The sequence below is a fragment of the Aythya fuligula genome, chromosome 3 (assembly GCF_009819795.1).
Source record: "Aythya fuligula isolate bAytFul2 chromosome 3, bAytFul2.pri, whole genome shotgun sequence".
NCBI classification, from domain to species: Eukaryota; Metazoa; Chordata; class Aves; order Anseriformes; family Anatidae; genus Aythya; species Aythya fuligula.
In genome coordinates, this window is record NC_045561.1 from 31,527,731 (window position 1) to 31,555,040 (window position 27,310).

The window sequence follows — 27,310 nt, forward strand, 5'->3', positions numbered from 1 at the left end:
GAGGAGAGGAGAGGAGAGCGAGGAGCCGGGCAGCGGCCGTGAGTCGGGGAGCGGGGCCGCGGGGGGCTGCCGGGGGGCGGAGGAGGAGGAGGGAGAGACTGGTGGAGGGCTTGCGGCGGCGGCTGCTGCGCTCCCAAAAGGGGCAGGGGGCTGGTTGGGAAGGGACGGGCTCCCCCCCCCCCCCCCATTATCCTTTGTTGTCCTCTGTGGAGCGCCTGGGGCGGGCAAGGAGCAGCTGTGTGTGTGTGTGTGTGTGTGTGTGTGTGTGCCCACCATTGTTGTCCGCTCACAAGCAGGGGCCCGCGGGCGGGATGCTCGCAGGGCTACCAAAAAAGGCAGCGGGATGCTGGGCACGGGTTTTTTTCCCTTTCCCCTACCGAAAAGGAAAGCGCAGGGGCAGATGTGGCATCATCCCACCGGGCAGCGCGCATCAGCAGGTGTTTGCTGTTCCGTGATGTATTGTTAAGAGGTTTGTGCCCAAAGGGTCCAGGCAGGGATAGCGGTAGCAGGAGGCTTTGCTCCAGCTCTGCGGCATGTTAAAAACAGTTTTTCATCAGGAGAGATCCGCAAAGTATCAGAAAATCCCCACGTCGGAGGCACTCCTCGCTCTGCACATTTGTTTCGTGTTACGGCGCGCGGAGGAGAGGAGCCGAGCAGGTTGCTCGGCCACTGGACTAGCACGGAGAGGGGGGATTTTTCCTGGCCTCGGCGTTTGCCGGCGATATCTGTAGAGGGAAGGAACAATGGGGCCTGTCTCCTGCCCACATTAACCATAATCACAATTACTGGTCACCCAGAGCACCTTGTTTCACGCACAGGAGCGAGGATCAGGCTGCAGAGGCTGCCTCCGTGCCTCTGCCTTCTTCAGCAGTCCTCAGAGCCGGCCAGGATCACCAGGAGGTGGCCTGGGTGCCTTGTGGGAGCCCAGGCGATGGCTCTTGCCCGCCAGGCAGCCCGCAGCCACGCGTCCGTCCCCTGGGGCGGCACGGCTCTGCACCTCGCTGTCGGGCTGCTGGGGCTAAATGTCAGGTCGACTTCAAAGAAATGGTTAAAACTACTCCAAACCACGGATATCGGCTATGCCGTAACCAAAGAAAGCCACGTTTCGTGGCTGAATGTGTTTTCTGCTCAGCTTTTCGTAATGACATACGCTGCTTTGGTTTATCATCTTCTAAGCTGGGTGACTCCTTACAGAAGAAATTCTGGTCCTCTGCCCAAGTCTTGAGAAATAGTTTTGGGGTAGGGGAGGGAACTGTGCTGGCATTTTAAAACAAATTTCCTTCTACCACGCATCCTTCTTGCCTTCAAGCTCTCCTTTGCTTTGTTGATGCTGTGTTCAAGAGGCTCACTGGTCCTCTCTGGCCAGGTCTTCCCGTTGCTCACCCTCGATGACAGAATTGCGGTAGATCTAAGTCACACAGTGTCCGTTTTTTGGCTTTCTGTAATCCTATAAAAACCCACAGGCTTTCACCTTACTGCATGCAAACATAGCTTGAGGGGGGATAAAAGAAAAAAGGAAAAAAACAAAGAAAAAGCATCACTTCTCTACTTCTCTCTTATCATGATCAAGGCAAAATAAATATGTTTCTTCAAGATTCAAACCATCTCAGCAGGAACTGGCTGGCTCTCCCTCCCCACTGGTACAGGCGGACTGACTGGGTGGTCTGTGCCTCAGGGGTGCTGCTGCATCCCCGTTGCTGCAGCTCTTGCAAGGGTAGCGCTTGGCTGAAGGTGTATCCTCTGCTGGCTTCCCTGGGAGGTGTGTGTGATGGAAAGGCGCCTTTCTCAGATAAACTCGGCTCTGAATTTCGATGCAGATGTGGGGAGAATCGTATGTGGGTGTTGGATGGGGGCTGTTTCGAAGTGATTTCTTCTCGCTGCAAAGCAGGCCAGTTACTGGCCAGCGAACACACCTGGCTGCTGCTGGTGGACGAGGCTGGGCAGAGCAGCAGGAGCGGATGCAAAGCACCACCTGCACAGGGGAGGCTTTCCTGTGAAACAGGAGGGCAGAACTGGGTGCAGCTACTGAGTACAAGTTAGGTGATGTTCATGCAGAAGAGATCTGATTCTAGTGCTGTGCTAAATAAGAGGTACTTCTGGATGATGCTCACGAGGGTAATCATTACTTACAGAGTATCTTACGGTATTCTGTGTTTTTTGAACAAAGATATTGATCCAGCATGGTGACTGCAGGGGAAAAGAATGTAATAGGAGTGGCTGGAACAAGATTCTCCATAGTTTAAGGGTTAAATCAAGACACAGAAAAGCTGCAGAAATCGCTCTGCCAAGATGAAGCGAGATGATTACAAGCAGACTGAGCTGGCCAGAGTGACAAGGTATATTTACACCCTCACTTGGGTTTCATTGACACTTATGGAATAGTCAGGTGTAGGAAGAAATGTTTGTCTTACGATTCAGCCACTAGTTAAGTCCACAGAAGCACAGTTAATTAATAATTTTTGTAAGCTAGTGTGAGATTTTTCTTCTGAGAGGGTAGTGAATTGTTGAGTGTGTTTTATTCTTTTTCTGTGTGTGTGTGTGTGGTTTAAAGTGGGGAGATAAGCCGTTTACAGGCTAAGCCTATGTTAGAGTAGCACATTTTAATACTTAAAGCTCTGAAAATGTGAAAATGATAGTTAAATACTCTAGACTAAATTATACTTTCAAAAAAAAATTGGCCTCACATTAAAAGCTACTCTGATCATGAAGATGTGTTTAGCAAAAGTAATTTGAAATATTGTTATACTTATCTTTTGAAATTATGCAAGTTGCACAATACTTTTAAAACACGATGACTAGTATCTGATAAATGCCAAGGAGCCACATGAAGGGTTTCAACTTCACCATGTGTGGTTCAGCAACATGTAGCTCAACTATGTAAATGCCATGGTAATGTTGTGTACTTGCACTGAATAGTAGAAGAAAGTTTGATACACTGCTTTGATTTCTATCATAAACACGGAACAAGTCAGATAAGAAATTAAATGGGATGATGTAGCGAGGTGTTGTGCTGGGGCTCATTCTGAATGATCCAAGTGAACTTTTCTGTGGTTATGTGCAAACAGCAGCTGACCTTCTGTAGAGATAGATGCAAGTGCTGCTGACAGGCTGTGGGCAGTGAAACTAGGGATGGCTTGCTTAGTCAGGGCTCTGCAAAGCTGTCTAGATGTATTTACATGGCAATTTTTATTTATTTATTTTTAAGCAATGCGTAGGGAACTTCCTAAAAATAAATACTTCTTTATATCTTTACCAGGAAGGTCTAAAATTTAGGGCTTGATGTATTTTGATTACTATTTATTCTGTCCCTTTGAAATACCAGATGTGTTGAGTCTGTTTCTCGCTGTTCTGTTGTAGATGTCTTTGTGTATCTGGATATTTGTGTTGTGCCTTAAACAAAGGAAACAGGTTTAAAGTCTTTATTCTAAATGTTTTCTTTCTTGCCTAAAATATTGGATAAAAATAGTAAATAAAAGCAAATGGTTAGTCCGATTTATTTTTTTTCAGTTAACTTTTAAAAAAGTCTTTATGTTATAACAGTGAAGTCAAGCAAACCCAAAAACCTATGTGAAAAGTTAATGATGGTAAAAGCAAGTATCCAGAAGTTGGAAAATGCTTGTGGAAAGTGGCGATAATGTATATAAGGGCATTATACTGATGTGTTACTACTTGTAGCCCTCTTGCCTCAGACAATATGTGAAACAAATGGGGTGAGAAGTGACAAAAGAAAGGATCTGCCTGACATGCTGGGCTGAGGCTGAAGGTCCTGCTCTGGCATAGCGCTTATGGGTTGTGCTGGGCAATGTTTTAATGCAGATGGTGAAGGAACCAAATAATGGTTGCACAATAACATAATCTTGGGATTTCCTAACTTTGCATTCTTTGACTTTGCAAGCTGAGTGTCCCACATAGGATATTTCTAATTACGGGGTTCAGAATTCTCAGTGATACTCTGCAAGGAAGATCAAAGGTGCTTTGTGCCACCACTGTCAGCATCTGTGAAGTATTCCTCCAAAGAAGTTGTGAAACTCGCTTCCTAGCCAGCAGAGATCTCTGTCATGAACCTGAGGAGAACAAACTCTGACACCTGTGAGGATATGAGTAATCTTGCTGCAGATCTTCAGGAGGAAGCAGAGCTGGGGGAAAGGAAAGGCAGGAAGGAGATGGCAGACAAAACTGGAGGCTTAAGCTTTTTAGTCAAACAGTGGCTGATGAATCTTGTTGCTTGACAAACACTTGATCCAGTTCTAGTAGAGCATCTCAGAGTTTTAAGAGCATGGTTTTCTCAAGTAGAATGGTTGTGTTGACTCCTATGTAGTAGACGTTTTCTTTTTCTTTTTTTTCTTTTGATTTTGTTTTTTTTTTTTTTTCATCCTTGAGTGGTGCTCTAATACCAAGTGATGTACAAGAACGTAATGCCAGCGTTGCTGTTTTTGACACACACATCTTTCCATTCTTGCCCTCTTGTTCATCTTTTTTCCCTTTTCATTTATTTTCATGAAGCACATGACAGCACTAATTGATGCTTCTCATTAGGAAAGCTTTTAAATTTTACAAAAATCAATTTGTAAAGTAATTTAGGACCTTAAAAAAATCCTTGTGAAACTAGAACATTTTTTTAAATGTTCCTCTTAATGCTTACTAATCTAACCTTTTAAATTGTATTCACGAGTTTATTGTGATCAGGAAATGCTTCCATTCTTTCTTCCTTGTATGCATATCTGTAGCTCTAGTTATGTAAAGCCTAAATTGCATGTGTATAGATGCATCTACATCTTTTAGAAAATACTTAAGATCTTCATGAAAAAAAAATCAAACTTTACCTTTTTGTCTCATTTAATATGATTTGTTGTATGCTTTGATTTAGTTTAACTTTACTTCTATTTATTCACGAGATCAGATAATTAAGCTCTGAAACTCAGGCCAGGATTAAACCAAGATGCAGTGAGGCTTGAGGTGAATGTCCTGTTTTGCTTTTTCTTCCCTTTCCTGTGCTTGAGATGTACACTGTAAATACCCTGTCTTCAATGTGGCAGGCCACCACTAAGGAAGCACCTTGTTCAGACATTCTTGCCACTGTTTTTCATGATGAATTCTGTTCCAGAACAGCCATATGTATCACTTTTTGGTCTTTATTTTTTGATTATTTGATTAAATTGCCTTTTGGGAACTAAAATATAGATTCAGTTTGTTTAAAAGGTGCCCCCAGACAATGGTTAGGTCAGTCTCAAAGTTTAAGTTTCAAATTACAGCTTAATCGATTTTTTGATTTTACAAGCTCCGTGACATTTAAAGCTTTGATAGGACTCATTGGTTATTTGCGAGTACCTGTTTTTGCAATCATAACCAATAAAACCACAAGCTTCCCTGACACCAAAGCAGAATGCATCACAGAGTGAAGGAAAAAGAAAATGCAGGTTCTGTTTTGTACTTTGGTGCGACAGCCAGCCAGACCATTTCTCCCCAGTGCTGCGGTCCTTGCAAAGAGACGTCCGTTCAGGGTTTGCATGACTTGTCTGTATTCATTTGGAGGATGGTATGGGGCTGTGTAGATTTTGTTGTCTCCCTTGTTTTGAGGATGTGTGGTTCCTAAGAAGAACATTAGGGGTTGGCTCAATGCAGGGAGACATAAACAGTAGGAGAGTGAAATGGGGAAAGGAAGAATAGTGCTATTGATTGTCCCGCATGTCAGATGCAGCTCACATGTTCCTGCCTCAGATGCAAGGGATTATTGCTCTTCATCAAGTGGAAGCTGGTCTTTTGCCTGCTCATTTCTCTGTAGTATAATGACCTTGGAAGAATAACCACAGTTCATAAGAGGGTAAGAGGCAGTGTGTCTGGGGGTGGTGTGTGCATATTCTGTGGGCAACATTTTTCTGCTTGGATATTTAGAAACCAGATGGGAATGTGGAGGTAAAGAATGGTGCGGTGTGTCCACACAGGCTGTGTGGACGTATGGAATTGTATTTTACTTCAGTGCAAACGCTTGGAGTAGAAAGATGGAAAGGGGAGGGGAAGGTGATGCTCACAAGTTTGAAGCTAACAGTGTTCCCTGCCCCAAAAGAGGCCACAACTGAAGAACTGTTTTTTGCGAGATGCTGATGTTGTTGGTTTACATCTGCATGGTTCTTAATATACTAGATATTAGTTCTTAATGTAGTAGATACCTGGCTTGTAATTAGGGCTCCTGATGCTACAATAATACAGATTAGTCATCTTGCGTAGAAGTAAAATGTTGAAAGAAAGAGGGTTCAGATGTCTAGTCAGTTTGAAAAAAAAAACCTTAATTGAACAAGTTGGATTGTTAATGTTACCAGATCTGCTCTTCCTTGTTTCTTCTTAATGATATGCAGAGTAATTAGTGGTACAGATGATATATTGTTAGGAACAAGATAGCTGACAAAGCAGACCAGCAATTTGTGTGGCAGTTACTCTCTTTCCGTATGTCCCTTCTCACTTGCACAATATGACTTGAGCTGGGGAGGGAGGCTGCGTTTCCTTTTGTTTTTCTCTGCAGCTGGTTTTGTCTACATGTCCCCTCAGGCATGATGAATACCCATCTCAGTCTCCAGAATCTGTTAGATAAGATCCAGTAAGGTCAATAGCAAAGACAACAAAGGCATCTGTTTTATAGCAGAGGGCTCTGCAGTTCTCTTCAAAATAGAAAATTCTGGTCCCAAAGAAGAAATGTTACAATAGCAAGAACCCAAGTAGGTTAGGAATCTGTAGGAGTTCCTATAGTTGAGAAGGACCAAAAGAAACCATGGCTCCCCAAATGAAAGTGATAATCAAGTAGCTTATAGTGCAGACAGCTTCCATCGTTTGGCTGAGAATTAACTTCAGTTTTAGTTTAAGTGGTTATTTTACCTTCGCACTACAAACGTGCCTATTTTGGCAGAAGAATGTGCATCATGTCTAAGTTTTTGTGTTACAGTATAGCAGCTGGATTGTTGGGATGTGCTATGATGACCTTATAGAGGGAAGAAACAGGAGTGGCATCTAATGAAGCAACAGCAGAGGATTTGGGAGTTTTTTGGCACTGCTGTTGGGAAGAAGTATATCCACTGAAATGTAAATCTTTAATTGTATTCAAGTAGTCTCTGTCAATGAGAAGACATAGTCTGCATAAAACTGAAGAGTTGTAACGTAAGAAACATGTTTCAATGCCCAAATGAGCAATCTAAACACGGAAATAGTTCCTATTGCTAAGTACTAGCTGATTCTCCTGTATCAAGCCTGCCTGCAGGTCTTTCTCCATTGTATCTGTGCATAAGGGTTGATCCCTTCCCCACTTTGACCATCCTCTGTCTCTTGGTTCCACCTCCTTAGTTCTTCGGCACAGGTTCAGTCCTTCCTGGGTCTGGGCTGATGGCTCTTCCTTTGAGTTGTTTGTGGGGATGCAAGGTGAAGTGTAGGGTGGTATTTTTCGTAGAGAGGTAATCTCAGAACCCTATAGCTGGCAAACACCAGGCTACTGAATCTTGCAGAAATTATGATTTTTAACCACTTTAAAATTGACCGTCCTGAAAATTCACAGACAGGAAAAGACACAATTTTGAATGTCAAGACTAGCTTTAAAAGACGTGCCAGAACTTTTTAGCAAGGCTGTGGATTGTGATGGGAGGTGTATGGATGAGAACAAGGGGCATTAGGTTGCAGCAGGGGAGGGGAAATACCTCATTTTGGTTTTGTCTCATTAGAGAAGCAGATTACCAACTTATGTTAAAATTCTCCTACCTCTTTTAATCCTCCCAATAAATAAACATATACAGATTACTGCAGACAGAAGAGAGAAAACATTGCCTTGAATGGCAAAGTCTGATATTTATCAGCAACTCAGAAATGAGCCTTAAGATGGAAGTTCCTAAGACATCTGAAGGCAGACAAGTTAAAAAGTAGTTATCTGAGAAATGGGGTGCGTGTTCTGGGTAATGAACCTGTTACCTGCTGAAGCAAGGACAGCTTGTGCAGGGAGGGTATACAACAAGGATTCTGGGCTGAAGTGGCACCAGGTGATTTTTGTGGTCCTTCAGTTCAGTGTGATCTTTCAGTCCGTCTGATGAGGGAGTCGTCAGAAGTTACTGGGCTGTCAGAGTTGCCAAGTTTGTAGTTCTTGGGTTAATATCCTTAAATGATAAATGTACTCCTGAAGTCAAATTTTACAGCAGTGACTATATATAGGGGATGTGGCATGAAAATAAATGGTATTTCTGGTGTGTTGTCAAAATTCAAGTCACAGCTCATTTTTCATTGTTATTTTCTCCAGAACTGAGTATCTAAAATTGGATGCTGAATTCTGTTTGGTCACGGATTTGAGAGATCTCTTTTTTGGAAGTTGTACTTCAAGATGTTTCATTTCCCTTATTCACTTTGAATGGGCTAAGCTGTTGTGAAACGTGTGCCCTTCTGCTTGAACGGCATCGGAGGAGAACCAGCTTTTAAAGCCTGCAGATCTCAAACTGTTCATGACAATTTGACAGCAAAGAATTTATTTAATTTTCTGTGCAGGATTTGAAGTAGTGTCAAATGTAGATAGCTATTTTTCTTTTCTGCTTTGTGCTGAAAGACTAGAACTTTCCAAGCACAACAGTTTGAATGAGAACTCTGTTTTGATAACTTTCAGGAAATTCACCCTTTCAGTCTTCGTAATTATCTTTATGGCCAAGAAAACATAATTTGTGGACAAAAGGGCTCTAAAAATTTAGTGTGGCTTTCCTTAGATGAAAATTCTTTCCAAAATATTTAATTCTGAAGAGAAAGTTAATGTGTTCAGTCAAGGGAAAATACTGTTCATACCCTAAATGATAAAAGCCAGACCAATCAGGAGCCTGTCTATCACAGGTTTTAGGCCTTTCTTGAATTGCTACCCAGTTCTGGCTCAGTATGGTTCCTGGATCTGCCTGAATTGTTTGAATTAGACCGTGGACAGTTTTTTTGGGGGGAAAAAAATGTTTAAAAAAGGCCAAATTAACAGAGAATCCACCACAAGCCTTTGATTGCCCTTACTGTTCAGAGAAGATATATTTTCCTTCTTCCCTTGCTTTCTCTAGCTTTATGCTAGCAACTATAAGCAATAGCATGGAAAAATAAAATCATGATTCAGTGGCTGGGAGCAGGATGCCCTCTATGATTATATTTGTTTTCCATATGCAATGTTACAGCCCATGACCAACTCATTGCTTCGTTCTCTAAGTAGCTGAAGAGATTCAATTCTCCATGTGTCTGTTTCTCTAAATTACCTAGTCCATTAATCAGTCTCATGGCCCTTCTGAAACCCCTCCTTTGTTTAGTGACATCCTCCTGGATTTGTGGCTACCGGAGCAGGTCGGATGATGGCCAAATGGGGGAACTTTCCTGTCCCTCGTCAGTGCTCTTATGCAGCAGGGCATTGCACTAGCCCCTTTTGACCTCAGCACAAGAAGATCTGCTTGAGCTGCTTATCTGTTTTGGCCTGCAGAACTCTTATTACTGTTTTTGAGCACATTCTTCTATCCTGAAAGTGTGGCCTGTGTGATTTGGTCTTAAATTTTAGTCTTGAATTTGTGACTTTGGCTACTGTTAAAATTCGAGCATCCTGCTGATGTTCATGTATCAGAGAATCAAGATCCCTCTTCCTCTCACTCTTACTATCTCCCAGTTGATTTTTCTCACCTTTCCCTGCTCTCCCATCCCCCAGTACAGGTCATTTTCATGTGAAATGGATAATTTAAAGGGAAAAGAGTTAAAGAGCAGCCACTGGGAAGGCAGCTTGGAAGTCCTCCCGCTGAGCAGAATGCCCACGCAAGTCAAGACATCCATAGTGCCCTGGGAAATGGAAATGCCCTGGCTCCTATTTGTAACATCTTTAGTCTGACTGCCAGCGACATTACTCTTTACTGTAATGGGCAGAAATTCCTATGAGATCCGACATATAAAGCTGGTATGTAAGAAGTCGTAATTGGTCTGCTCTGAGATACCATGACAGGGGGAGTAAAATATTTTGTACTTTGAGTAGGTGCGCTGGACAGAAGAGCAGCCTTGTTATGTTGGCTGTTACACAGACCTATCCTTTTCCCATTGCAGTTGTATTGGTTTTGTTATCTTGTCATCTATTTAGTGAAACAAAAAGCCCAATTCTGATGTGATTTACTGTGGTTATAGCCTCCAACGATTGCACGCATTTAATTACTGCTAACAGAGAGAGAAGATGTGGACTAAGAGGCTCAAAAAGTCAATCTGGTTGTCTTTCAAGCTATCTGAAAAGTGTCACCAGTAGCTGCCATCTGGTACAGTGTTTCAAAATGCTAATTTGGTTTCCTTGTTGCTTCTTGCATTTGCAAAAAGAACAGAAATAGGAGCTCGTTGTCATTCCTGGGGTGGGGAGCTGTTGCTTTCCAAATGCAGCATGTGAACTAAGATGTTTCTCGTGTTGGTAAGCTCTTCCCCGCGCTCTGCTGAGGATATGAACGCTAGGTCTGAACAAGGAGCATGTGGCTGTTCCCAAATGACCATAAATGTCAGCCTTTTGATGGAAAGTCCAAGAAGAGTATGTTGGTGTCTGGAAAAACACACAGGAAAACTTGCTGTATCTTCTCTGACACGAGAAAGTTAAATAGCAAGAGGTGTAAAGGGAGTTGCATGATTCATTTGGCTTAGTCAAGTTCTAAAACAGCACTTTAGCTCATATTGTTGCATAATTAGTCACTAGAGCACAACAGACAAAATTCAGGTAGATTAAAAGTCTGTCTAGATACAGGTATCCACAGTATTCTTGCTGTTAGAATTGAGATTTAGTTTTAACAAGTAATGCTCTTCCAACCTGTGTTGGCGTGCTGGGCGATATTGCCTGCCCTGGGCATGCAGTTTGAAACACCCAGGGAATCTGTGGCAGGATTTCCCTTTCAAGAAATAGCTATGCTTAATTTGAGTTACTACAGGACAACCTGTATTTAGGGTGTTTTGTGTTCCGAGAGAATTTAAAAACCAAAAGAAAATCCCATTTTCCTGTGTGGAGTAGAAAATATGCTGATGGTAAAGGAGGCATTGGGAAAAAGACATACAGAACATCAATAGCAAAGAGATCTTGGTGATCTGCTGTCTTTCTCTTTTGGATTCAGAACATCCCTTACATTACATTTAATGTTGGAGGATGAGCAGACAGGTATGCATGTTTTCTTTCTTACTTTAGGGCAATATGCTATTCATTAGCCCAATAAAGCAGTAATGGTTATGGATGTAGTTTAATTTAAGAAGCGTAGGAATATAGCAGTAGGGATGTTGATGAACATCCCTAACATCTAACATGGGTCTTGGTAGCTGCTGGCAAACAATTTAATGATTTCCTCCAGTATAAATCAGAGCCTGGTAAATCCAGGTAGTACCCATGTGCAGCCGAAAAGAAGGAATGGCAGCTTTGTTATAACAACTTTCTTGCTGAAGTTACTGTACTTGTCTTTTACTGGCAATGTGTTTCACAGAATTTTGGTTATGGTGTTTCTGTTCCTTCCCACGTGAGCTATATCCAATGGCTCTGTGGACCTGTCTCTACATTATCCGTGGATTTCTTCCTGTCCGGTACTGAAGCAGCAACACTGAGATGTTGATGCTGTCCTCAGAGGGAAGTTTTCTCTTGAATTTCTTCAGTATTCTGTCTCTGTTGGCTGTGTGCTCTTTTGTAATTCAGGGAGCTGAAGTGTGTCAGTTCCCTGTGCTTCTGCAGAGGCTCTATCTGTTAAAAGAAGCAGTATGGACTTTCGCAAGAGAAGAGAGGCACGCTGTGCCTTCAATTAAGGCAATCCTGTTGCATTATTGCAGTATTCAATGAAGGATATCTTGCCTGGATATGGTTTCTGCTTGCTCTCAGGTCAAAGAAATTAACCTCAATTTCTGCTCTGCTTGCATACACTAAAGGAGATCAGGAATACCTGAGCATTTCCTTCTGTGGCTTGGATTGTCACCACCTTTACATTGCTTTTATTTGCTGAGGTTTGTTGTTTTTTTTTTTTCCTCCAGTGTTTGAGCAGCGGTTTTTGTCTGGGTGTCTGTCCTAGGCTCTACAGCGTGTCACGTTTTCTTCAGATGAATGGTAAACCATGCAACTAAGCAACCTATCAGTCCTCCCCCCACGACTTGACTTCTGACTCCCTGGAGCTTGCAAGAGCCATTAGAAATTTCTTTTAAATAGCTGTCAGTAAAAGCAGAAGTTCACCTTACCTACTTATTAAAGGATTAAGCAAATAAAAGTGCCCTTTACATGGTAAAGCAGGTCTCGGAATAATATTCTTTTATTTGTCTGTCTACACCCCGCTGCCTTCCATGCCAGGCGTGTGAATTGGTACATGGACTGCTTGCAGCGTGTGGCAATATCTCAGGCTTGGTTGAAGAGAGAGGTGCATCCATGCCCACGGGGATCGCTGCTCCTCTCCTCACTTGGGTGCTGTTACAGCTGTCTAAACGAGACGCCTGATGACCAAGCAGAGTTATAACAGTCTCCCAGCAAGTGTCGCAACGCCGTGTGAGGCCTTGGTGTATGTGTGCTCTGCTTCAGAACGAGCTCCTCTCAACTCTGAACTAATTAGCGCAACCTAGATAAAGCATAGGTTAGTATATATAGCTGGTGTTTGCTTCGCCAGACCTAAATGTAACTTCTGCCTTGTGCAACTGACCGATTTTCTGCGACCTGTCAGCACAGAGCTCTGCATCCTGCCAGGAGCAAGCTGATGGGTACTTGCGAGAGGCAAGCCGAGGCATTAAGAAAAGCAGGGCACTGTTTAATTCAGGTGGAATTTGGCTGTCAGAAACCTGGTACAAGCCTTTTCGACATGCTGGAAGCTGGGGTGCCCCTGCTGCTCAGGCTTGATTCTACAGACAGTGGTTTTGGCAGTGGATGGTACAATTAATGGTCAGCTTCAGACTCTGTCCCCTTCGATATCCTTTGCTTGAAGCTGCGTAAGGAACATGGGGGCTGGCGCTTAGGAGAATATTTAGCAGAGTTGGCATTTAGAGTTGGCATTTGTAAAGGGGAGCGATTTACCTGCAAATGCTGGGCTCTGCCTCTGAGGTGGGAGGGAGGGAGAGAGAAGAGGGAACTCGGCCCCGCTTGGCCTAGGAGGACTGCTGGGTGGTGTCATTGGTGCTACCTGAAGTCTAGCCTCGTTTCTATGGAAACAGATGATTAATTTGGGGTTTTTCATTAATGTGGGTTTTGAACAAATTAAATGTGACCAAGGTCCCAACGAGGATCTGAAATTTGTTTTCAACTGAAGGGCTCTTTATATAAACGAAGCCCAATTTACATAATTAAGGGCACGCTTCATTCATGCTGCTCAACAGGACTGGGCCTTGAGACAGGGATCGCTTCTTGCAGGGCCTCTCTTAAAAGGTGAGAGCTGCTCGTGCCCAGCTCGTGCTTTGGCTTCATATGTGTGTGTGTTCGTGCACAGCCTTTCTGGGGAGGTGGTAGCTGTTTTATAGCAGTCTTGAGTTTGTTGTGATCCTCATCAAAAGGGCTGCGCATCGTGTATTTCCTTGCAGGCTAGCAAACAACTGGGTGTTCCCCTCCCTCTCCCTGTGCACCCAAAGGATTTGCAGTCTTTTAAGGTGTGTGAGAAGCTTGGTATAGATAAAGCTCATCATAAAAAGTTGTAACTTGTTTCTCGCAACAAAGGCAAGTTGTTGTTTTGGTTGAGCACGGAGTTACGCCACTGCATTTGTCAGTGTCAATTTACGCCAGGCTTTAAATAGGATCCTCTGCAACGAGTTTGTTTGCTGGTAGTCTGTAATCCTTTCAGGCTAGCTAACATTAACGAGAGGCTGCATTGCTGTGGCTGGCTTTCTTTTGATCATGCACAACCCTAGTCAGGAAATGGGTGAGGAGCATGAGTCATGATTACATTACCCTAATGCGACTGCCTACTAGAAGTTTGCTTTTTGCCGCCAATACTCCTTCCCTTGACGTTACTTCTAAAAACAACATGTGCATTTTGGAGCACTTTGAAATACTGACCTTTAAACACGGAGATTTATGTTCTCGTACAGTCTCAAGGCAGAACTCTGAGCAGGAGCCCCTGCAGAGTGCAGAGAGAACAGGAACGTGTTCAAAATGCTTTTCCAGAAAGCTGCAGAGGACAGGACTTGACTTGCAGTACATTAGGTCTGCTCGGGTTCAGTGGATACGGCATCTTTCCCTGACCCGTTTAATTATTCCGTCACGCTGCCTGCACGCGCAAGCTTGAGGTCCAGGCTTCTCTCTGTACAGATGCTGTCATCCCATACACCATTTGGCTTAAGCTGTGCCATACATCTGTGCTTATCTCTTGAAATACGGCTGCAGTAATGGGAAGATAGGTGCTGAGTAGTGGCTGAGGTAAAACCCTGAGTGTCGAGAAGGCATTTTGACTGGGACCTGAGACTGCAGTATTTTAGCGTAATTAAATGCCTGGGGGTTAGTGATTGAAAGAAATATCAGCTGTTAATCAGTAAACTAGTTTCAGTACTGAACTGCCACTGTGCCACTCTGAATATTGTCAGTATACCTCTGCAGTGCTTCCAAACGTGAAAAAAGCAAGTGCTGAGTATATTTGTTCCTCTCAAATCTGTTTGAGACTGTTCAGCCCTGCCAGGTTTGAAGAGCAGTATGTGAAGCACAGCTGTTGGCACAGAGAGCGAACGCACTCCAATAGTATTCGATATATTCCAGTGGGGGGAAAAAAAAAAAGCCTGATCAATGCATTATAAGCAACCCAAGCTGACAGAACTGAGCGCCTGTCAAAAAGAGATGGCAGGAGGAAGTGGGGAGCACCGAACTGCCCCACGGTGTGATGCAGCCCTGTCAGCTGGGGCAAGCCGCAGGTGTCACTGACAAGCTGCAGAGCTGGAATATGACACGTCTTTTGGCTGTAACTTACTCTGCCAGACCCCTACCTCTGCTGAAATGCTGCCTCCAAGTAGAGGAGCTGTATTGTTAGGAGCATAGCTTAAACTCATAGTGAAGATGTCATTTTCACGTTTTCCTTCTGTTTCGTATAAGAATGGTAAAACAAAAGCACTCACTTCAGTTGTGTTAACAATCTCCTTCAAACCGCATATGGATAATCAATTTTTAAAAGTCCTATTTACTCCATGATTTCTCCCCCATCCGTTAAAGAGGGCATGAGGTGGACCAAAAAAAAGGAAATTCAATGAAGACTTTTGTAATTAATTCACTGACAAATTTCCTTCCTTCCATCTACTCCAGCCCCAAGCTCTTTCATAGAATCATAGAATCATAGAATATCCTGAGTTGGAAGGGACCCTTAAGGATCATCAAGTCCAACTCTCGACACCGCACAGGTCTACCCAAAAGTTCAGACCATGTGCCTAAGTTCACAGTCCAATCTCTTCTTAAATTCAGACAGGCTCGGTGCAGTGACCACTTCCCTGGGGAGCCTGTTCCAGTGTGCAACCACCCTCTCTGTGAAGAACCCCCTCCTGACGTCCAGCCTAAATTTCCCCTGCCTCAGCTTAACCCCGTTCCCGCGGGTCCTGTCACTAGTGTTAATGGAGAAAAGGTCTCCTGCCTCTTGACAACCCCTTACGAGGAAGTTGTAGACTGCGATGAGGTCTCCCCTCAGCCTCCTCTTCTCCAGGCTGAACAGGCCCAGTGACCTCAGCCGTTCCTCGTACGTCTTCCCCTCAAGGCCTTTCACCATCTTCGTAGCCCTCCTCTGGACACTTTCCAACAGTTTCATGTCCTTTTTATACTGTGGTGCCCAGAACTGCACACAGTACTCGAGGTGAGGCCGCACCAGCGCAGAGTAGAGCGGGACAATCACCTCCCTTGACCTACTAGCGATGCCATGCTTGATGCACCCCAGGATACGATTGGCCCTCCTGGCTGCCAGGGCACACTGCTGGCTCATATTCAACTTGCTATTCAACAACTTTGATCTCATCTTGATGACCATGCAGCTCTCTGGAGGAGGCCTAAGAAGTGCAGCAGAGCAGAGGATTCATCCTTCTCTAGGCGATAAAACAAACAAGGCCTGTGAAGTTGATATTCTTCTGTAGCTCTGTGCCTCTACCTCATCATTAGCCTTTGCATATAGAGGGTTCTCTGGCCTTCAAGTTCAGCTGAAACTAGTTTATCAGCCATTTCAAGATGGTAAATACTTATTTCACGTGAAACACTTTGAGAATTGAATAACAGCAGAACCGGTGATTATAATATGCCTACGTCACTCATGTGTTTCAAGGAGATGATAAAGAGTATTTGACTTGGAGAAGAAGGGTATTTGAGAATTGGAGGAGGAGTGGGTTAAGGGTTGGAGTTTGAGTGGGATCTTGCAAGATGCTTTTATTTTAGGTTGTCTTTTGTCAGGAGCTGCTAGTTAAGGAAATAGTAAAATAGGGACTTTTTTTTTTAAAAAAAAAGAGTGACAATGAACTCTTGATTATCTATGGAAAAAAACTCATTTTGAGATGATACCAACCATGGGAACTTTAAGCCAGGAGCTAGTGAAGCTAGCAAGCCATTTTTGCATCAGAAGTGAATGAAATCTGTATGCAATTCCACAGAAACTTTGTCTTGCAGAAGAGTTAAGAATTGCCCGTCCCTTCTGCCAGAACTCTGCGCTCTGAGCTGCTCAGATGATTTGCTGCAGCTGAAAGTAGCAGTCCCACTCCTAGCCGTGTGACCTTGAACCCTTTTCCTAGTTAGTTTTCACCCAGTTCGGTGTGCTGAACTGGCTTAGGAGGGGGTCAAGTGAGTGCGCACAGAAGGGGGGCAGGGGAGAATGCCTTTCTGACAGCAATAGTTATATTGGGCTTGAACTCTCTCTGGAAGTGTTACCAGCGGTCACGCTGCAGCTGTTTGTAAGCCCTTGCTGTAAACTGAGTCAGCGGGGAGAGCTGCAGCCATGACCAGCTCGCAGTGTGGCTTGCAGGTCTGCCTGCTGCGGAGAGTACGAGGAACCGCAGCGCAGAACTGGGAACAGCAGCGAGGAGTGGGGAATCGAGGGGGGGGGAACTTATAAAACCAGCTCCGAGAGCACAGCTTGGCTGGGGAACTACACCCTGTGTGTTAAAAGAGAAAGCTCTCCGTGTAACCTGCTTAAAATTAGAAAGGGTGTGGATTCATAAGCCTTAAACTGATACCGACGCTGGCTGACATCAGAAGGGGCAGTTCTGCCGGCCTCAGTCCACCTGCCCTAATAATTCTCCTGCGTGGCAATGCCAGCACTTACCTGAGCATGTCTCAGGCTGCATCAGGGAGCTGATCTGGCTCAAGACTAATCCTTCCTTCTCCGTTTGCAGGTGAGGTTTTAGCTAGAGCAGTAACCCCATCTTTATAAGCAGCATCTCGACTTGGGTTGTAGGGGTGGGTTGCTTTTTTTGCTTTTTTATCTGTGTTTTTTGTTTGTTTTTTATCCCATTTCACCATGGGGTTTTGTAGTTCTCGGTGAACTGACGGACAAGTTTTTAAGCTGCTTCATCTTGTGGTGTATGAGTTGGTCATTCCCAGCTGTTTGCTCATCAAGTGTGCTGGCTTTGTAGGATGAAATGTGCTTCAGTGCGCAATCTGGCTGATTTAGCACAACCTCACCTTCACAGGCTGTGCGAGTTAAGGTGCTAGGCTTTGTACTGATGCATACCTGTGTCTAGATCTGCGTGGTCTTGCACATGCCCGGTTTTTGAAATCTAATGATGAAATCAAACTGTATGGTATTAAATCCGTGTATATGATTGTACCAGCCAGCAAAGCTAAGGAGACAATAAAGAGAGACCTGCTTCAGTCCGTGGAGCTGAACAACAGAATACAGTGAGCTCATTAAACACCTGTCTCTGGTGAAGAAAACACAAAAGGCTTTTATTGTTCTCAAAAAGATGCAAATGTCTCCAAGTTAAAAGAAGGCTGTGGCTAAAGCTTGTTGGAAGGTAAAAAACAATTGCTTAGCAAAAAAGAATTGGTATTATTTAAAACATTCAAATGAGTGGTCAAAAGCACAACTGCAAAAACAGACTGTATAAGGTATTCGATTTCATGTTGCCTCAGCCAAATTTTTAGAACATTACTCCTCTGTAGTGTCAACAAAACACACATTAAACACGTTGAGAATCTCAGAGTAAATGTCAGAAGGACATTGGCATCAAAGAGGAATATATTTCTATTGAAATTATGCAAAGATCTTTTTATACAGCACTGGGCTTTATAGTGTTTCCATGAGCAGCCTGCAAATAAGCATAAAATTGGTGTGGTACAAATTTGCAGGTGATGGAGGGGGAGGAAGTATAGTGATGAGCAAGATGCTTGAGCACGCTCAAATAAAATGTTTTCTCTTTCTGAACCATGGCCTTGCATTTTATCCTAAAGCACATAAATCCAGCTTATTTGCTGGAGAACAATAGCTCGGAAAGTCATAGGGTTTTTTTCTAAAGCGTAGAGCCATACTGGACAAATCATGTAATATGAGCATTGCCATCGGCTGTGCTGTAGAATTTGTTGATTAGATGAGTATATGCATAACAAATTTCTAGTTCTGCTAATACAGATTATTCTGCTTGGAGAACTGGTTTTTGTTATACTAGCATGAGCTCTTAAAGGGTTGGTGATAAAACGCTACATCAAACAGCCTGTAAATACAGAAAAAACTATTCTAAAGATGGTGAGGATAAAAGCAGAAATACGATCTTGTTTATAAACAAGGAGCAATGATGGGAAGGAAGAAGTGATTTTTATCTTAGTGTATGCTGTTAGGGAGAACGATATCAGAATGTTGTCACTAATTCTGATCTGATCTGAAAAGGATGTTGGAAGATTGGAGAGGGTTCAAAGGAGAGTAAGTGCAATACTTCAAGGCTTAAAATTACTCCCCCACCATCACCACATGAGGAATTCCCCCTGCTCACTTCGATCAAAAAAACCTACTGAGAAATGACTTGGTTAATATTCAAGTACCTTAACAGGGATGAAGGTTTCTGGTTGATAAAGGGCCTTTGTGATCTCAGACTGATACATAACAAAATAGTAACTGGGGCCAGTTGCTTAAATTAGAGAACAGCCCCAAACTAGGTGACTTCAGCAGCCCCTTCTAGCTGTGCTGGTACAGCTGTTTGTTTTCACACTTCATTGTACCCTTCAGTTATTTCAAGGCAGGTTGGCTTTGTTTATTTCTTTTTCTTACAAGATGAAATAAAAACTCTTAAACATGAAATACCTCACCCATTTTGATATTATGGTTTAAAGTTGAAGGTGCCTCCTGCTTAATATGATTTACTCTGGCTTGATCCATTTGAAAGGATATTATGCGGGGAATAGTTGCAAGATTTGAGGCAGTCAACAACTGAAAATATTGAGTTCTTTTCATTCATAAAGATGGGCAGTGGGGGGGCGACACTGGAGAAAAGGAAGATACCTGGAGGAAAAGACATAGTATTCAGCCTGCACCATCGGTGTTTACATTACATGACAATCCCTACCTCTTCAGGTGGGCTGCTCATTGTGAGTGTGTTATTTATTCTTACATGGGGAGAAGTGTTTATAGAAAGGGAGATGAAAATGTGTACTCCTGTGAGTTTCTTCCCTTTGAAAGGGGAAGTGAGAGGGAACCTATGGCTGATAATAAATTCCTCTGCTTTTTTAATATTTATTTTTATAGCTGAAGTTTTCCAAGCCTTCCTTGTCATTCATTAGTAGATGTGTATAATGGAACATACTCCTATTTCCTCACCCACCCCGCCCTCTTCACTTACCCCTGAGGAGACATTTGTTTCAAAAATTCAAACTACTTCAAGTAGTAGTAATTTGGATTATTGAACCACTACTAACCTGCCAAGATGTACCAGGTGGAACTCTAGGACTATCTTTGACTATCTTCCATCTCTGTTGCAACACTGTGTTTTCATGAATGATTTGAATATATGCTTATTATATCTGTAGGTGATGCTAAACCCACATGCTGAAGAGGCCAAGATTAAAATTCAAAATGATCCTGATGGTTTAAAGTGTTTGCAATTAATAAAATGCAGCGCAGTGAGTGTGAAGGCTGTGCTGCAGTGGCAGTAGTCATGAACGAGATGTAGAATAACTGGCTAGGCAACAGCTCTTCACTAAAGGAGCTAGGTCTTTAGTGGACCACAAACTAAACATAAGCCAACAGCGTTGTGATGCTGAAAGAAAAACGCAGCCACTCTGTTAAGAGAGAACTTGAAATTGCAGCTTGAATATTGCGTCTACTTTTGGGCACGTTGAAAGTGCTGCCCTTCCAAGGAAAGAAGAGCATTAAAAGGAGGTTGAGGGAAAGCTATCCTAGCTGCAGAAAACATGACCTGTGTTGGAAGACTGAAATATTTGTGGTGTTTAGCCTGTAGAAAACAAGGCTGAAGGAGTTGCAGGACATAAAAGAATGAACTGTATTTAGGGCACAAATTAGAGCAGGGAAGACTGGAGGTGCATTTTCCCCTGAGGACTTGCCTGTGTAGAGTAAATTAATGTGGGCAGTCTGCACTTGTAGGGATTTTTAAGGGATGGTGGACAAACATCTTCCGGGAGTAGCAGAAGGGCATCTTGGCCTTTGCAGGAGGATGGAGAAATGAAGGAACTGCACAGGGGGGTCCCCTCTTGACCCGTGTGTCTGCAGGTCTGGGCAGAACTGCTGTTGTCCTTTTCCCTTCAGTTTCTAAAAAGTGGATGTGCAGATGAGATAAAATAGGTTAGATTTGATCTGGGAAACTAGGGTGAGTACAGTTTGAGAAGATTAGTTGTACTGAAGGGCGATTAGCCTCATTGTTTTTATAGAGTAATTAAATCTGTAGCTTTAATCAGAAAGGCGCAAATTCTTTGAAGGAGGGAGAAACAAAGGGGTGATGACTTTTAATCCAATCAGGGAGGATGGCTATAATACAGATGAATTCAAAGGCTGGGCCTCTAATAAACAAGGTAGACTTGGATGAACAATCTGTAGGGGAAGTGTTACCACCACCTGATTTGGTTAAAGCCACTCAGAAAGTGGTGGCTGTAGAAGCAGACGGACTCGTGGCCTCACCTGGAGAGGCTGCCAGTTGGCACAGGCGCCCGAGTCTGTAGGAACGTGAGAGGTAAGGTTCTCCTGCGCACCATCTGTTGCTTTTCTTGTATCTGAAGCCTTAGTTATACTGGGAGTTGGTTTCACTCACATTCGGGAATTGCGACTGCATGAATTCAAGCCTCTGTTTAAAAAAAAAAAAAATGTGGTTTGCACTGATGTCATTTCAGGAGTATTGGAAGTATCAGCATTGCCAGGAGGTTCTCAACAGTTTGTGCTGGTGATGGCTACTGATAGCTAAAATCCAAAATGAACCCCTAAAGCCTGATTGGCTTATGCTTGCAGATACTGTGTTGGGTAGAAAAGTTTCACCAGTTTATTGCATAGTGTCTCTCTCTTTTGCTGTGTTACCGTCTTCTTATTTGGATATGTAAATAATAAACAGATCGCCTTTTCTCATGGTGACTTGCTCTGCGAGATAATTTGCTGCTTTTGTATGATATGCTGGAGATGGGTTCCTGTAAAGTTTAAATGTTTTTAACCAGTGATGCATAAGGCAGAATACTTGCAAGGGATTGTCCTGTAGAAAGCCTGTAGTCTTCCAAGAGCACACGCTTGCTTCTTGTCCTGCTCTGTGGAAACAGGATTTTTTTTTTATCATTTCTTTGCCTGGGACACTGCTTGAGGATCTTGGGATTTGTGCACAAAGAAAATTTTGTACCTCGACCTTTATTTATCTCTGGCTTTGTAAGCTTAGCTGTTGATATACTTGCAGATAGTCTGTGGAATAAACTGAGGCATCCATTGAAAACTTCGAGCTGTGTGGAAGGTGATGATTGCAGAGTGGACATGTTCATGAGGCAGACTGAGAAGTGCCCCTGAAAACATCAGCCTTTGTTACCAAGCAAAACACTTACATGAGAGTGTGAAGTGACAGGAATGAAGAAGAGCGTGAGCTGCAGCCAGACTAAAACTAATTTTCACTGGGCTGGAGTTGCTGTCTTAGCTCATCTCAGATCTTGTTTTCTTCCCTAAACTGGAAGAAAAATCCTCTCACATTATTCTCGTAAGTGAAGGTCTTCCACTGCAGGCTGTCAGTCAGGGACTGTAGCTTTTTGGTTATTCATCTGTTTTTCTGGTAACTTCTTATTCAGCTTTTAAGTTTGGCTAAGCAGTCACTTAGTTTCTGAAATTAATTTAGTCAAAAACAGGCTCTTCTAAAACAGCTAGATCAGAAGAAGGTGCAACTTTACCGTGTAGCCTGGTATCAGGATTGGAGCATGTTCTGTCCCTTCTCCAAACCGGCGTGTACAGGTGATTTCATTAACCCTTGTTGAATGCAGGGAGTGTGTGAGGTTCTTGTGAAAATTTGTGGACTGATTTTCTTTTTTTAATTTTTCAGGAGTTGGGTTGGAAGCTTGGTCTCTTTAAGCCTTTCTTCGTTTGCTAAAGTCTAATTTTAAACTTCTTTTTTTAACCAAAGACGACTTTTTTTTTTTTTTTTAAACACATGTTAAATACTGATATAGGTTCTTCCTTATTTAACTATAAAGGAGATATGAGTGACAGCAGTATTTTAAGATGAATGTTTCCAGATTGATGATGTATTTCAGCTGTTCAGAGGCTTAAAATCTGTACTGCTTTGGGCAGTAGCTGACTAAGAGGATAGGTATGCAGAAAGGAAGTGCAGTTGCTCTGAAGCCTACGTTATGCTGTATGGTGAAGGACCCTCTGTTGGGAAGGGAGCCCTAACCTTGTATTTACCAATTGTAATCTTGGGTTTTTCAGTAGGGTGGCTAGTGAAATTTGCAGCAAGGGTAGCCTTTGCTTTTAGCAGACCAAATGATGCTTGCAGTAAGCACAAAATTTTGAATGTTCTCCTCTTCATATGCAAAACCTTTTTGGCACTGTCCAAATGGATGGCAAGGCCTTCACAAGTGCAGGGGCTGCAGTACTGGAGGGGGGATTATAATTCCTGGCACAGGAGTCTCTTGCAGCATCCTCTGAAGCAGTGTGGTTTTACACTGCCCCTTACTGGGACTCTCTCATAGTGCAAGAACTAAAAGCTACTGGATGCCCAAGAGTTTGCTCTATTTCAGGGGTTTGGGTTGTGTTTTTTTTGTTGTTGTTTTGGGGTTCTGTTGCATTTTTTCCCCAAGGTATGAGTTAAATAACATGTAGTACTCTCCTGTGTATCAAGATGCATTATTTATAATAGTTGTTTTACAGTTCATTTTAATTTTTCTTGATGTTTCATTGTGTTCTTAGGGTTTGTTTGAAAACTTGCGGAGTTTGGTGATAATGGCCTTTGATACAGATCCAAACTGGTGGAAGCTTTGAATGGCCTAGGAATTGGTCTTTGATTTTTGAACTAGGGACCATTAGGCTTGATTTTCAACCACAGGAGCACTGGATTCCATGTATTAAAACTACGTTCCACGGATTAAAAAAAAAATAATCTGAAAGAATGGGTGATTAGGACTAGAGGCAATTCTCTGTTATTCCTGGAGAGTGAGAGAGAGCTGAGTTCTCTGGCTAAGCATAAAGCAACCTCACCATTCAGCTTTGTTTGCCAAGAATAAAACTGTTGAGTTGAGGATGTGTGCCACAAGCAGAGATCTTCATTTTGGTATTGTAAGATACAAAAGGGAGTTAAGTCAATGAACTTTTGATACGTAATGGGAATCTCCTAGCATTCTGTAGATCCTGATGAGTTACCAGTTTGCTGTGTAGAAATGCAAGCAACTGTAGTTTCAAAATTGAGCTTAAAAGTATGGACTGTCTTCTTAATTTATAGAACATTGAGCTTATTTTGTGTGACAGCTATAGCTGTTGTACTTTTGTGGGGAGTGATTTTGAGTAATATCTGAAGTACAGTGGGTATCTTGTGGGAATCAAAAACCAAAATGCTAACCTGGCTAGATTCCCAGCGCCCCTTGTGACACACAGTTAAGCACCCCACTGAAGAAACTAATTATTCAGGTTAAAGGATTTGTGAAAATGCTTAAATACTTCTTGGCAATCTGGCTGTATAGCCAGTACAAAGCTTTAAAACTGATGGTTCTTGCTGAGCTTAATTTGATCAAGGAATATCTCTACAGGGGCATGCATAAAAGGAAGCCAAAGTACAGACAGCTTTCCTTGGTGTATTGCACACAGCATTTTTCTGTGCAAAAACTGCCAGCTGAGTTACAGAAGGAGCATGGAAGAGGACAGTGTGAGGCATTTGGGACTGAATATTCTGGTGTGAATAATTCAGGAATGACCTGTGATGCTCTGCTCCATGGATTGAGTAGGGGAAGTTACAAAGTTGGCCAGGATAAAAATGCTTTTATTCTGAGATTGCTCAGGAAACAGGAACTGGTACATTAAGAATGAAACACATCAGTAAGGCATTAATAGGGAGTATTTTTCCATAACTTGTTGACTCACTAGCCTGTTAGCCTTCGTGGGCTGGTTATCTAAATTTTCAGAGACCACATTCAACAAGGAAGCCTTAGTTTTAAAATGTTTCATTTGGGTGCACAGAGCAGCTCCAAGTCACCACAGCCTCACGGCTAACACAGTTCATGAGCTCCTAATTGCTATGAAGAATCCCTGTAGTTCAAACACTGTAGTCACAAGAACTAGTCTCTTCTAAAACACCTACATTTGGATATTTCTAAGTAGAGACCTGGCCCGATACTTTCTTCAGATGCCTAAAATTGTCCTTTTTAGTGGGCACATTGATCAGAAAAGTTATTTTTGACAGCGTGTTCCAGCACTAAATGAGGATACATGAAGTTCTCAAATCCAAGGTGGTCTCCTTCATTTCAAAAAAGGTTGCCTGAATGATTTAGTCTTCCTGGGTCTACCAAAATCTTAATGTTGTTGAACGGTATAGTTTTATTTCTGCATATGCTCTTGAAGAAAAACATTCAGATTGCCAGAATAAGGAGAAAGATTCAGATCGTGATGTTTATCACATGAACTGTGCTCAGCAACCATGTCTAAGAAACTCTGACTTCAAAACAAGCTATGAAGTCAGAGAAAGGTTAGCTAGCCTTTGTTAATCTAAGCCCTTTCATCCTGCTTAATGAAGGGAAGCAACATCATAAAGCTAATCTGCAGGCTGGAACTGTCAGTACCATTACTAATTTTATTATTTTTTTGTAAAAAACAGGGCTGAATGAACCATAAAAAAATAATAACCTGATTTTGTATCCCATGCAGGTTTTCTGAAGTTCTGGAAGTAGCAGGACGTTTGGTTGCTAGCTGACCTGGAATTTTTGCTCCACCTTGGAAAGATCTGCAGTGGGAGCCGTTCACCTTCACAGACCCTGTAGTTTTCTGCCTCAGAAGAAAAGGAGTTGACGTGCAAGAGTGGTACAAGGTGACAATGTAACATAGGTGACGCTGAAGGTCTCCTGAGAAGAACTGACCTTGTAAGAGGCTTCTCCTTCATCTTCCTCTGCCTCTTTTTTTTTTCTTTTTTTGATAACTCCCCCTTTAGTATCTACAAGCAAGATGCCAGCCAAGACACCCATCTACTTGAAAGCCGCTAACAACAAGAAAGGGAAGAAATTCAAACTAAGGGATATCTTGTCTCCAGATATGATCAGCCCGCCACTTGGAGATTTTCGACACACCATACACATTGGAAAAGAGGGACAACATGATGTTTTTGGAGACATCTCCTTTTTGCAGGGCAACTATGAGCTATTGCCTGGAAATGAAGGAGAAACCAGAGTTAGCCAATCTGATGGCCACAGTGAATTCTTAAGGGCAAACAGCACTTCTGAATCCATGTTTACAGAAACTCCATCACCAGTGCTCAAAAATGCTATTTCCCTGCCTGCCATCGGGGGTTCTCAAGCTCTGACGTTGCCCTTACTGTCCCCAGTGACATTTAATTCAAAACAAGAATCCATCAAGTCATCAAGAAATCCTAGGCTTAGCTGTGAGCCAGTAATTGAAGAAAAGTTGCAGGAGAAAAGTAAACAGATGGAGGATGGAGAATCGTACAAAGATGACTTATGGGAGCAAAATGGTTCTTCATCACATTTTTCTAATGGTAGAGACAGTCACTCATCCAGCTTTTCTGAACGATGCACTGATTGGCAAACAGTTGATTTATTTGATGACAGTCAACTTTCGTGTGAACTAACCAAGACAAAGTCAGAAGAATCCCTTTCAGATCTTGCAGGCTCTCTTCTCTCCTTACAACTTGACTTGGGACCTTCACTTTTGGATGAGGTCCTCAATGTAATGGACAAGAATAAATCTTAGAGCTGGTACTCCTTGCTTTCTTGTAAGTGATTCAGTTAAACAAAACCACCACCAACAAAAAAACACCATTCAAGAGTAGAGACACTTAAAAATCAGCTGTATTTGCAGTTGTTTGACGGGTTTTCTAAAAATATTCATAAAGTACTATTTTTTTACCTATTGTTTTTCATGATTTTTATTACACTAAATTCTCCTATCAGGAAGGTAAATTTTAATAACAATTTTCAGCAAACATAAAATGTTTTTAAGTACCAGTATAATGATCAGAAACTTCAGAAACAGAGTTTGAGGATGATACTGATTGTGACATTTGGTTAGTTCACTTCTACAGGCTTCTGGATACATGAGACTCTAAGTGTCAGAGAGGAGATGGGTATTATTCACTCTTACAAACTATTACAACAGCACGTTACATGTAGGCCTCTTTCTAGAACCTTGTGTGGGGTCTTGATTGTTGTTATTTTTTTTCTCCCTAGTTCCATTTCTGTTACACCTTCACAGTAACTATTTCTGCAGCCTTATACTACCGCTCTATATTCAGATGTGAACAATTTGAAGGCTTTTTTTCAGCTTGAACACCTGGTCCAGAGTCATGGCTGTTTTAAATGAGTATGCACAAATTTACACAAGTTGAGGCTTTGGGCCTGATATTGTATATGAAATGATATGTTGTAAACAGGTGACACATGCAAGATATTATGGTTAAATTATTTTAAAAGTTAAAATATATTTTTTGCGTGTATCTTGGCTTTTTACTGCAGAGCCTACACATACAGTATCTCATCAAAATAGTTGCTTGACATTATTGGTGCTCTTCTGAAAATTGTATATTTGTGTGTTTGAAAAGAAATATGTATTGATATTCCTTGCTTTTTTTCTTCATTTATTGCCACACATGCTTAAACTTGCAACCGATTATTTTAACTCTTCAAGAAGGCACTGGTTATTCACAACGCTTGTGATGTGTGCTGCAACAGCCGCTGTTTTGGGAAATGTGGATCCTTTAATACAGTACATGGATTGCATAGATATCTTGTGCAATACAATAAAAAAAATGAAATCGC

General features: G+C 42.4%; 1 protein-coding gene across 1 annotated transcript; it reads left to right on the forward strand.

The window, feature by feature from the left end:
* CDC42EP3 (CDC42 effector protein 3) lies at positions 1–27,310 on the forward strand. Its single transcript, XM_032185795.1, has 2 exons — positions 1–38; positions 25,191–27,310. Exon 2 carries the CDS (start codon positions 25,485–25,487, stop codon positions 26,244–26,246), a length of 762 nt encoding a protein of 253 aa, XP_032041686.1. The 5' UTR covers positions 1–38; positions 25,191–25,484; the 3' UTR covers positions 26,247–27,310.

Bases quoted from the DNA above. Each gene is read 5' to 3' on its own strand.
- CDC42EP3 (XM_032185795.1), top strand. From the start codon at position 25,485: ATGCCAGCCAAGACACCCATCTACTTGAAAGCCGCTAACAACAAGAAA.